Source organism: Lagopus muta, chromosome 3, assembly GCF_023343835.1.
Source record: "Lagopus muta isolate bLagMut1 chromosome 3, bLagMut1 primary, whole genome shotgun sequence".
Taxonomy (NCBI): domain Eukaryota; kingdom Metazoa; phylum Chordata; class Aves; order Galliformes; family Phasianidae; genus Lagopus; species Lagopus muta.
This window is the reverse complement of record NC_064435.1, coordinates 90,909,179-90,921,636: the sequence shown is the minus strand read 5'-3', so window position 1 is coordinate 90,921,636 and position 12,458 is coordinate 90,909,179. Positions and strand designations below refer to the sequence as shown.

The 12,458-nt window shown below is 43.1% G+C and overlaps 1 protein-coding gene across 2 annotated transcripts in view; it reads left to right on the top strand.

The window, feature by feature from the left end:
- Nucleotides 1-1,745: 1,745 nt before the first annotated feature.
- TGFBR1 (transforming growth factor beta receptor 1) overlaps nucleotides 1,746-12,458 on the top strand; it is a 30,116-nt gene continuing 19,403 nt past the window's right edge. Inside the window, exons 1-3 of one of the 2 annotated variants that reach the window (XM_048940727.1) lie at nucleotides 1,746-1,928; nucleotides 7,263-7,514; nucleotides 8,090-8,332. In XM_048940727.1, the coding sequence (XP_048796684.1) occupies nucleotides 1,850-1,928; nucleotides 7,263-7,514; nucleotides 8,090-8,332 (574 nt within the window). In that variant the 5' untranslated portion in view covers nucleotides 1,746-1,849. Of the gene's footprint in view, nucleotides 1,929-2,073; nucleotides 2,463-7,262; nucleotides 7,515-8,089; nucleotides 8,333-12,458 lie in introns of those variants that run through there. The other variant, XM_048940728.1, reaches the window with a different exon arrangement.

The following is a 12,458-nucleotide window of genomic DNA, read 5'->3' as shown; positions in this document are numbered from 1 at the left end:
ATTTTAAAAGATGCCTCAGTATTTCTTACTGCTGCTAGCATATTACTAGGATTAATCCCTTGCACATTTCTATATATGGATAACTAAGAACATGCTTGCGTGGTGATGTCAACTTCAGTAACTCCTTACAGCATGCGTTTGTATTGAATCCAGATGTTCAGTCTAACATACTGTCACTGAAACAGTATTTGAGAGAGAAAAATCAAGTAGGTTCTGTTTGTATGTAATAGTGATCATTGCTGGGAAAGGGAAAAAGACTGAATTAACAATTACTTAGTTCACTTTGAACCATTACATTATCAGGATTTTTATCCAGGTGAACTGTACTGCAGGAGAAATAAGACTTTTTACAATGGATCTGTTGGCAGAACAACTGCAAATAGGAAGGAGAAAGCAGATTGCTGTGATGTGGAATTGAGCGTGGTTCTGAAGAGTGTGTAAGTTTTTGTCCAGAACACTGAACTGGCAAGTCACCACCTGGCAGAGACAGTACATAAAGCTTGCAAAAATTTGTCAAAAACAGTGACTACAGGAAGCAAGTAAAAAAGCACCTGTGACCTGTGTTGGCTCGTCCTATGTTACACAGCAAGAGAGCCTAGCAACAAAGGTAGTATAAAAACTTCTATTGAATTGTGAGACCTTGCAATGATTCGGGATCTGAACACAAAAGCTGGGTGCAGGGGCCAGGGCACCAAGGAGGCAGGAGAAGGTAAACTTCCAGAGGGAGCAGGCAACCACCGAGACAGTGGTTACGTGATCAGAAGAAGGGACAAAGTGGATCTGTCTCTTTTCCCATCACATAATAAATATCCCCAGCTAGTAAAGCTGGGGATAAAAGCAACAACCCCAGGCAGATCCTAGCTGCCACAGCTGTTAACCAGAATTTCAGACAGTTTGTTGGATCACGCAGGTTTGCTTCTGACTCCCAAATTCCTGCACTTACACAGGGTGAGCAAACAGACTGTGAAATAGCGATGGAGCTGCACACAGCCACCAGCACTGCTTTATTTCCACAAAGAAACCATGTGTGCGGGCTCTACTCTAAGACTCCGTCCTTCAGGGAGACCCATGCTTTCCTTCTGAACTGCTAACAGGCCGCAGAACTAGTAGCACAAACAAACGCGAAGCCGTCTCGTAGGTCCGCCAGGTGAGCGGACCAGCGAACGCTGAGCGCTACAGCTGCTCCCGGCTCCACGACGCCGCTCGGGAAAAGCATCACGGCGATGAAGCCTCTCCCAGTTCGCGTCCCACCCGCACTCTGCACAGAGGAATCCCTCACGCGTCGTTGTTGTTTTTTTTTCCCCGCTCTCTTAAAAGAACCCGCGAGCCGCTCAACTCCTGCGCGCATCTCCTTCCGACGGAGTCAACCGCGGCCCCTCGGGAGCCCTGTCCGAGCCGGGAAGGCGCCTCTGTCGCTCGCCTTGGTGGCTTCCAGCCGCTCCTTCTCAGAAAGGCGACGATTCCCGCGGAGGGAGCTGCTCGAGGCTCCGCGTGTGCGGAAAGCTCGCTTCCCGCCGGGAGTTCTCTCCGGCCGAGAGAGAAAGCGAGCGACTGCGGCTCCCGGCTCCGGCCCCACGACGAGTAACCCCGCCCGGCCGCCGGCCTCAGGCAGCGCTTTGCAGCCTCCCGTCGTCGTCGGGGCGCCCCCCGACCGCCGCGAGGGCGGAGCGGGGCGGGGCGGCCAATCAGGGAGCGCCCCCGCAGCGGTTACGCCGGCGGCGCGAGGGGAGGCGCGAGCGCGTCGATGTTTCTCTCTCCGGCGGGAGGGGGGAGGTGCGGCGCAGGGGGCGCGGGGCGGATTTGTCGCGCGGGAGCGCGCGCGCCGGGTGTGCGGGTTGAGGAACGGAGCATGGCCGGACGGGGCGCTCGGCGGGCACGGGCCGCTCTGCGCCTGCTGGTAGCCGCGCTCCTGCTGCCCGGGGCGGCCGGTAAGCGAGTGCGTGCGCGCGTGCCTACGGGCAAGCGGGGGAGTGGGGGGGGGAGGGGAAAGCGAGCGATCGGCGCCCGGGGCGGGGGGAGGAGAGCGGCGGCGGAGGCGGCGGCCCGCGGGTCCACGTCGGTTCCTTTCAACAACATGGCGGAGGGGCCGGCTAGGGCGGAGTCGCCGCCTCCCCCGGCGTCCGAGCCCCGCGGGGCCCGCGCCCCGCTCGTCCCTTTGTCGACCGAACGCGGTGCCTCGGATCCGAGGGAGGGGTGGCCGCGCTGTCGCGAGGCGCCCGCCGCCGTTCTGCCCGGCCCGGCGCGACTCCGGGGTTCGGCGCGGCGGAGCGATCCTCGTGTCGGAAGAACCGCGGCGGAGCTCTGTCGGAAAACTCGCCTACTGCCGCGGGTGCCGCCGTCGTCGGACCGGGCGACCTGCGAGTCCTGCGGGCGTCCCGAGGGTGCTGGCGGGCGGCGTGGCGGGCTGGGGCGGGCTGCGAGCACCGCTGTGGAGCTGCGCTTCAATCTGTGATTAGACGACGGTAACACGCGTACAAAAGCTGCTGTTTGCAGTCAGTTCCTGAATTCTAACGAGTCCTCTCATGAATTGTGTTTTGCGTTGGGTTTTGCAGAGGAAGGGGTGATGCACCGCAACTTTATTCAAGCTTTAAGGCGTCTGGGGTTTCTGCAGCTCGCTTTAAGGTGGTGCTTATAGAGGAGAGGAAGTATTTCTTAAAGCAAAGCAATTTGCTAAACTAAATGCTGCATTGTCACCATTCGTACTACAGAAGGTGGAGCACCTTTGATATAGGAACAGTGAAGTAAGCTTAAGTTACCCGTTGTTTTATTTTCTTGCGTATTAGGAAAGGTGCAGCAGGCTTTAATAATTGATAACTTTTGTGTGTAACATCCAGTCTAGATGAAGGACATTTTAACTTGATTTGAGTTCTGAACCATTCTTTTCCCTTTTGATGCTTCTAATCTATCAAGAATTCCCATTGACCGCGTGAAAATAAGGTAATAAGTTTCCATACAAAACCCGAAGGTTGGAGGTGGCAGTGTTTGTTCTCTTTGTTTTGGTTCTGTTGCTTTAAAAAAAGGAACGGGTAGGGGGAAGAGATGCGAGTCCTATTCAAGGCAACAGGAGCTCCAGGGCTCTTTATCCGTAGCTCATACACAAGCCTTCTCCTGCTGCTGAAGGGATGAATTTGCTCACTCACCATGGTCTAAGTTAGCAAAGAAGATGATATAAGAATGCTAAGTAACAGTGGGCAAATCGTATGACCTACTTTGACGAAAGTTAAGCGTTTGGTGATGCTTTTGTTTTGCAGTGCGCTGGTGTTATTGTGCAGGTGAATACTTTCCTGTTGTTTAGATGAAGATCAGACACGTCATGAATCACAATGGCCAGCTGAACTACTGTTCAGATAGTCCTGATCTGTGAAAAGATGACTAATCTGCAGCCTGTGAAAACATGAATCAACTGAGTGAGCCGAAATTGTCTTTAATCTTTCAGAAGTTCTGCGGCAGTCCTGCTGCAAACTTGTATTCACGCAGTTAGTCCTTAAATAAGAACAGAAATCTGATTTGTATGCTGGAGTATATTTAACAGTACAAATGAAAGCTTTCCTTTCTTTCATATAGTGAAACTAAAAGGTAAATAAAGGTTTTAATTTAAACTTCCTTTGATTTTTCTAAACCATGCTTTTCTATGGAAGATAACCTAAGCTCTTTTTATATATTTTGCTGTAAGAGGGATGAGTGGATGAGTTGTTTAACAGCTATTACTGTTCTTTCCCTGCATCAGAGAGCAGAATGCTGCTTCGTTGAAGCTAGGATTTTTTTGTAAGGCTTTATTGTTACCTGCAAGTTATAGGTAGTGCCTCAGTGAAGTAGTTTGTCTGCTTGCTTCAGTGCATCACTGGTTGCCAAGAACTGTTGTTTTCTTTGAAAACTTTGCTTACATGCATGTAAAAGCTGTCCTGATAACTTGATAACCAGTGCCATCACCTTACAGCATTTAACCTGATTAGTGCCTTTGTGAGAATAATGGCTTTGCAGTCAACCAGAAGTATCATGGTTGAAAAATGTCTTAGCTGTATTTCAGATATCGTACCTAAACAGTTTCGTATGTTCAGCATGAAAGAGTTCAGAGATAAGTCAAGTGTACTGTTTGAGGGAAGTGTATGAATAGGAGTACAGGAATCTGGCATCGCTTGTCGGAGTTACATTTTTGCTTTTGACAGACGGAATTTATTGGAGAGGGGAAGAAGCTAACAGCAAACGCTCCTGCTCGCTTGGTTGTCTCCCCCAAGATCTTTTGCTGTCTCTGATATACCGTAGCCTTGCTCCTTTCTCCACACAGCCGTTACAACTTACAGAACCAGAGTGCTGATTTCTTCTGGTGGTACAGTTTTTCTTCTTAGTGTTTGCATTGTTGGTGGTGGTGGTTTTACAAGATGTCACTTGTATTTTCTATGGAAGAAGAGATGATACAATGATGGGAAGGATCTGGAGTTTCTTGTTCAGCATAATGCTCCTCGTGGGGCCTGAAGTCTTGTGTCTACTGATTTGACTTTTTGAAATTACTAAAAGGTGTTTGAGAAAACTATGGATACTATGAAAGTGGCATTGAGATGTGATGTGCTCTAAAAAGTGAAGGCACGAGCTTTATCTACTTTTTAATACTTTGTTAGCATGGTTTGAAAGAGCACGTGAATTTCAGCAGAAGTTCTTTGCTTGAAGGTGATCTGTGCTGAACTGTGTGGATGAAATAGTTTTGCAGGACATGAACAGATAATACACAGTGATTCATAGGCTTTTATGTAATTTCAAAGTAAAGATTTAATGTGATTTTGTCACTTTCAAGAATACAACAAATACTTGAAAAATCTCTTCAAACTGAAGCAAACAGGCTATATTTAATTATCTTCTGGTCAGGCTTTGTACATAGTATAAATAATGGCGCTCTTCTTGACAAGCTGTGTAGTTTCTATCTTATTTACGTTCCCAACTCATGTGCACTGTGGGCTTTGTGCTAATTGTTGCATGCACACACTGTTGTAAGTAACTTTTACATAGTAAAATTATGCATTGCAAACAACTGGCAAATGTATGGCAGTTGAGGTGGAATCTTTCCACCAGTATTGCATTGCGTTTTGTTGCTGTGCAACAGAGAGCAGTAGAGGGGCAGTCTGACTAAATGCAACTGATATGGAGGTGCAGATGAAGCAAAGGTAATTGAATTCCTCCATGCTGAAAAACACTGCACCCTTTGACATTCATGGATGTTACTGAATGTTCATGGAAACCAGAAAATGGATGTGAGCACAGTGAGGCGGTGGATGGTGCTTGTGTAGGAAGCCATATGGCTTTTTGTGAACAGTGTGCTTGTCTTGATAACAGACTAAAAGATAATGGTGTCAATCTGGGACAAAAGTATAAACTGTAGAATAAAATCACACTGGGAGCTGTAACAAAGCAGAGGTGGGTGAGCCACTTAATAAATGCTTCAGTGTGAGTGGGATTAGTGTATCTTTAAAGTTGTGTTGATCGGGGAGATAGGTAAACATTATGTCTGTTTTCTCACTTTGTGTAACTTATCCTTTGTACCATGACCTAGTGTAAATACACAAATCACTGCAGGTCTGTTACTGTAGGCATTCACATGCATCTGCAGTTCTGATGAGGCAGGAAGATGGTTTAATTAGGGAAAGTATTGGATGAAGCACGTCAGATAAAGGCCTGCAAGTTTTTGGTTCTTTGTGTGTTGTTAAATAAAGCTATGTTCTGAAAACCTCATGGGGAAAAAAAGAAATACTAATTTGTGAATGTTGTAGAAATCAGTGGATTCAAAAATAATTTGCTGAGGTGTAATCAAGTTATTTTCCTGCTGATGTGCCTTTGGTAAATGTTTCATAGTTCAACTCTGAACAGTAAGAATTTCCATACTTCTTTGAGAATGGAAAATATTGCATCTTGGTTTGGTTGAAAATCATGCAGTCAGAAGATGTCAGAGAAGGGGTACGACTTAGAGTCAAGAATTTGAGATCAGATTGTCTTTTCACATTCTTTTGTCCAGTCAGTGTTATGCAAGAATAGAGAAAGATGGAAAATCCAAGACGGTTCAGGCAGTGGTTATCTTAAACTCAATGAAGTAACCAGAGTTGCAGTGAAAAAACAAGTACTGTGTTTTAGGGCATCTTCTGCTCTACTCGCTTTAATATCCATTCGATGTGAGATTTTTGTACCCTTTAAGGACAATTGCTTATGGTTTTTGCATTTTTTGAGGTGGTCACTGGTGATATGGCATTTGTGTAAGTCCCTGCATTTTGGCCTTCATGTGCGCTTGCTGTTTCTGTGCTAGCTGTAGTTGAGAAGTAAGCACAGCTCAGTGCATGCGTGCACAGGTGATTCCTTTCCTCCTTAGTCTAGTGTTTGTTCACTTCTGCAATAGCATATTCTCACTTCTGTTTCAAGACCATCATGCAGCTTTTCCCGCACTCACATGAACAAGCAGAGTCAGTGTATTGGTACCTTTACTTCTATGGCACTGTTTTCTGGCTTTGGCACTGTATATATGGAAAGGAGTGGAGAAAGAAGTTTGTAGTAACAGATTTCCCAGGAATTTTTTCAATTTAAAAAATGAAACCAAATCTTCACATCTTGTATGTGATTAATCTGCTGTATTGTCCCTGCCCTCACATTTCTAGCTCACTTGATAGCTGTAGTAAACTTCAGTATGTTAATGCATTGTTTTCTTGTATTTTCATTAAAAAAATCTGTCATGTGCTGCTTGTGTGAAATGATATGTTCTTAGGTAGTTTGGGGGTTGTTTAGGATTTGGGTTTTGTTGTTTGCTTTAATGAGGGTTAAGCATTTATATGTTCTTTCCTCATCAAAAAAATAAAGCTATAATGTGAAATATAAAGTACTAATCTACTTAGGTAGCCAGCAGCATCCTGTTTTTTTAGTTACTGAAACTGCTCTGTTGGCTGTTAGAACAAAAACAAAAGGCACTGTTTGTATTGCTCTTGAAAAAGAGCACTTATCATGCAGTTATCTTTAGAAGGTAGTGTTATAAAATATACCTGACTTTAGAATGGGAAATAATGGGATTCCTCTACCTGGAGAAACATCTTGCATGGCAGACTACCTCCATAGTTGCATAAGGAGAGATGACTGTGTTTGACATTCTTTCACATGTATATCTCCTGGTTCTGCTGTCCCACTAAAAAACCTCACAGCATTTTTCTTCAGGATTAAGTTTCTTCCGTAGTTGTGGTTGCTTTGTGATTCCAAGTGGGTGCCAAGACTAACATTTGTTTTTTTCCTCAATACAGCATTACAGTGTTACTGCCATCTATGCACAAAAGACAACTTCACCTGTGTGACAGATGGGCTTTGTTTTACCTCAGTAACGCGGATTGCAGATAGGGTCATTCACAACAGCATGTGTATAGCAGAAATCGATCTGATTCCCCGGGACAGACCGTTTGTTTGTGCACCATCCTCCAGAGATGGAGTTACTACTTTGCCTCATTGCTGTGACAAAGACCACTGCAATAAAATAGAACTTCCAATTCCAACACCAGGTAATAGTTTTTGATGTGTTTGTTATTTATTTTTAGCAATGGAGAATTTAGAAAGAGTTCTAGTTTTGAAGTTGCTGAGGAGCTTGAAGGTCTGAGGTATACCCTAGATTCTGTAAGTAAAACTTCAAGGGTTCTGGAATAAGACCTTCCTATTCTGGATAGGAACAGTGGGGCCAGTTTCAAAGGCTTCCATGCAAGTTAAGTATAAACTGAATTTGCAAGATGATCAGACACTGGAACAGGCTCACTCACAGCACAGTAATCTTGACAGAGAGCATGCTGGAGTTCACAAAGTGTTTGGATAATGCTCTCACATGTAGTGTTTGAATTTTGGGTGGTCATGTGTAGGAGCCATGAGTTGGGCTTGAAGGTCCTTGTAGATCCCTTCCAACTCTGGGTGTTCTTTAAAATAGTTACTTTTGTCCATTGTAATTTTGTGTGTGTGTGTGCAGTAACTTTGTGAAGGATAGTTCTTAAGAAATGTAATTCAAATATCATTAAGTAAATAAACTGGATATATTTCATGATGTTACATAGAAGGAAATGGTGAAACTGCCTTATTTGTTTACCACCAGGTCCTACTCCAGGAAGACCAGCTTCTAGTCTGGGACCTGTGGAACTGGCAGCTGTTATTGCTGGACCTGTCTGCTTTGTCTGCATTTCATTGATGCTGATTCTGTATCTTTGTCATAACCGTACTGTAATTCATCACCGTGTGCCAAGTGAAGAAGATCCTTCATTGGATCGTCCCTTTATATCTGAAGGAACTACTTTAAAGGATTTAATTTATGATATGACAACTTCAGGCTCTGGGTCAGGTAATGTCATACTATGTAATAACCTGTTAAAAAGCTTTCTAAGAGCTTTGTGATCTTTATTTAAAAAAAAAAAATCAAATGTACTTTAACTTCCAAGAAACTAGAAAATATGCTGCGTTCATATAGATTCATTTGGTATCAGAACTGATTCCAGTACTGAGAAATAAGTGAAGTAAAATCATGCTGAGTTGCTGATACTAATTCTCTTCAATCTGATACGGAGCAGGAACGTTGTACATTCAGTTGTTGTTTCTACTATTAATAAGGGTCCAGTCGTATATGTTTTGTTCTGCACAACATGATTAAATTCCAATCTCTTGCATTTCTGAAGTAATTTCTAGAATTGTTTCTTTTAGCTTTACACTAAAAAATGTGTATAGCTATAGGTATATGATGAATATTCTGAGTTGTAAGTACAAATTAATATTTTAACCCATTCTCCCCTCGGAGAAGATGTCAGTTACAAATAACTGCATACTGTGTCCAAAGAACTTCTATCCCTTGACTTCATAACTCTTTCTTATTTTTTTTTTAAATTCTGACTTCAATAGGTATTCCTCTGGGAGGATGAGGTAGAAGTCTTGTTTACTGCATGTAGTTTTTGCTATAGTTCTGACATAGTTTCCAATGGCATTATATTGGTTTGTCATATAAATATGGCTTAGTAAGCATCGATATGGGATGATACATCACACAAGTCATAGCACAGATTAATTCTCTGATCCATGTTAAGTTACTTATATCCTGTGGGAGTGAGGTATCATGTCAATTTCTCATCAGCTTTTTACTATATGGAAATGAAAATTGATCCTTCTACTAATAGATGTATGTGCTGAAATGTGTGTGCGCTTTCATGGTGCTGTTTTCTTCCAGTAAATGTTTATATTTGATTATTTGTTTCTGAATCCTTCAGTCCCACAGAAGTAGGATAAGAAACATAACAGAAGCAAACTAAAAACCTAGTCTGTAGTTCTTTACTGATGGCAGTAGCTGGTGAAAACTGTTCAGTCCACTGCTCTGTCAAATCAATATAAAATCAACATAATTTGCTGCACGTGTTCAGAACGTAGATTAAAGTAAGTAGTCTTTTGGTTACATTTTCATTGAGGTTATACTAAGTGTAAACAATTAAGTTTCAGTTGAGAGTTTTTTGAGTGTTCAAATATGACTTGGTCATGACAGAGTAAATTGATTTCAGGAGAGCTGGAGCTGCAGCAGTTCAGGTTTATATCAGTTGTCTCATTCATTAACAAAAATACTGAATTCAGGTAATGAAACTGATTAATAAAACATATATTGAGGTACAGTATGATAAATGCAGTTTCTGAACGTGGTCTTCCAGTTACGTTCTTGTAGGGGTGTACAGAGGAGTTTTAATAAAGAATAAGAATCTGAGACTTACAGGAAGAGTAGGGGGTTGGGTTTCTTTTGTGCTCTTTTGAGGGGCAGGGGGGTGAGGAGTGGAAATAGTGGGAGTGTTAAAAACATCAAGCCAGGGGAATTGCATAGTTTTCAGAACAGTCGTGCCTGGTCTGGAGTCCCAGAACATCCTGACCTACTGTTGTTTTTGAGCATTGCCTCTGTTGGCTGCATCAGAGGAAGAAAAACAGCAAATAAGGTTGAGTTTGAGTTACTGCTAAGGAAAACTAATTTGTTCTGTGTCTGAAAGACAAAATCATATTCTTGTAAAACAAGGAGAGTGTTTCTTAACTTTCATACGCAGTCCAACTTGACCACAGTGAAATCCATGTTATTCTGCTGTTATTCAAGTTGTTCAAGCATTAGCATTGTTGTTCTATAGTGTTCTGTTGTACTTAAGTTCTATACTTCTTTTGCTATGGGAGTACAATGGGAAGTGGTTTTTTTTCCTCTGCTGTTAGTAGTATGTGTATTTTCCATGACATACCCTTTTGTCCCCACATTTGTCAGTCTTTCTAAAGACTTTCTAAATTATCATCCTTTCGTGCTCCACTACTTAAATGATAATTTCAGTGTCCTGAAATGCCTGCAACGACTTTAATCTAGGTTTTCATTCAGCACGGTTATAAATTTTCACTTTTGAAATAAACTGGGAGTGGGAATGGAGGTGCTGAAGGAGGAAAAGTCAGAGCTCCTAATGAAAGTAGTTTGGGCATAAAAGCACTAGTTAATCAGCGCAGAGCACGGCCAAGAAAGTGATCCTGCAAATGGACCGAAAGCACTGGTAGTCAAGTAAAAAGGATTCCCTCAATTTTGTATTGTGGTATTCTCTGATAAGAAGCATATCAAAGCTCTGAAAGTGAGCTCAGATATGAAGGGAATTAGGATTTATTGTCTGTGGTGGTGACACAAAACTGTTATTAAAGGCAGTAGTGCTAAACCTAAAACGATTAGAGGATTGATGAAAGAAATTCATAAAACATTCAAAGTAGAAAGCTAAGGCTTCAACAGAAGGATCTCAGTGAAGAATTTTGAGGTCTTTTGGAGCTGTGAGTGATTTTTAGATCATGATGTAAATCTCTGAAATAATGACGTGTTACGTAGGTTGGAATGTGCAGCTGTTACTCTCCAACTTAGAAGTGTCCAAGGCAACTTGCACGCAAGGAAGCAGAATCATATAAAACCATAGAGAAGCTTCTGTTACTAGTAGGTGAGTTCAAACAGGAACCTGAAGCATTTAGAAAACAGAATATCACAAAGTCATTGTCAACCTGAGTCAGTTGAACTTGTTGTAAAGCTGCTTCAACTTAGTAACGTTTCATAGAGGATTGAAGAGAATGAGACTTCACCAGTTCGTGGGGTTTTAGGAAAGGTCTTCTAGGACAGAATCTTACAAGGTAAATTCAGCATTGTGTTAAAATGTTTGAGAGTATGAACAAAAATGTGATGGAGTGAGTCTAGAGGAGGGCCATGAAGATGGTCAGAGATCTGGAGCACCTGTACTTGAAGGCAGTCTGAGAGAATTGGTGTTGTTGAGTCTTGGGAAGAGAAGGCTTCCAGTACCTGAAGGAGGCCTGCAGGGAAGATGGGAAGGGAATTTTTATTAGGGGACATAGTGACAAGATGTGAGGTAATGGCTTTGAAGTAAAAGAGGGTAAGCTAAGGTCACGTATCCCAAAGAAATTTTTCACTAAGAGGATGGCAAGGCTCCGGAACAAATTGCCTAGAGAAACTATGAATACCCCATCCCTGCAAATGTTCAAGGCCAGGTTTCTTGGGACTTTGGACAACCTGCTCTAGGGGAAGATGTTTCTCCCTCTCCAGCAGCTGCTTTTCAGGCAGTCTGGTGTACATTAATATAGTTGCTCAAGTTACTGGTGATACTGGTTGGTATGAGGTGATACTGGTTGGTATGAGGTGATACTGGTTGGTATGAGGTGATACTGGCTCTTTCATGTAAACCAAAACGTGGAAAGTGCTCAGTTGAAAAACAGTGTTATGTGGTGATCAATTCTTATGGACTTAAGATAAATAGGAATTCCTATTGGCAATCAGAATAGAGAAAGAATGAATAGTTGCAACAAATAGAAGTAAATGAATCTTTAAATAAATTTTAAAAACCATAGAGTTGTACTATAGCACCTTAATGACAAGGGGTTTGAGGGCACCCTCAGTAAGTATGCAGGTGACACAAAGATAGGGGTGTTGCATGAGGGTGAGAGGAGGAAGGCTCGGAGGAGGGACTTGGATAGATTGGATGGGAAGGGCCAAGGCAAACTGTGTGAGGTTCAGGAAGGCTCAGTGGTAACCCCGTGCAGTGGTACGGAGTGGCAGAAAAGCTGCCCTGCAGAAAAGGCCAGGTGAGCCAGTAGCGTGCTTAGGCAGCCAAGAAGACCAACAGCATCCTGGCTTGTATCAGAAACAGCGCAGCCAGCAGGGCTAGGAAGGAGGTGTCCCCTGTTCTCAGCTGTGGTGGGACCAGGCTGCATTTGTAATACTGTGTTCAGTTTTGGGCCTCTCACTACAAGAAAGACATTGAGGTACTGGAGCGCATCCAAAATAAGGGCTGTTAAGCTGGTGAAGGGTGTAGAGAACAAGTCTTAAGAGGAGCAACTGAGGGAACAAAGGTTATTTAGCCTAGAGAAAAGGGGACTTAAGTGAGACTTTTTGCTTTCTACAGCTGCTTCAGAGGAGGTTGCAGCAAGGA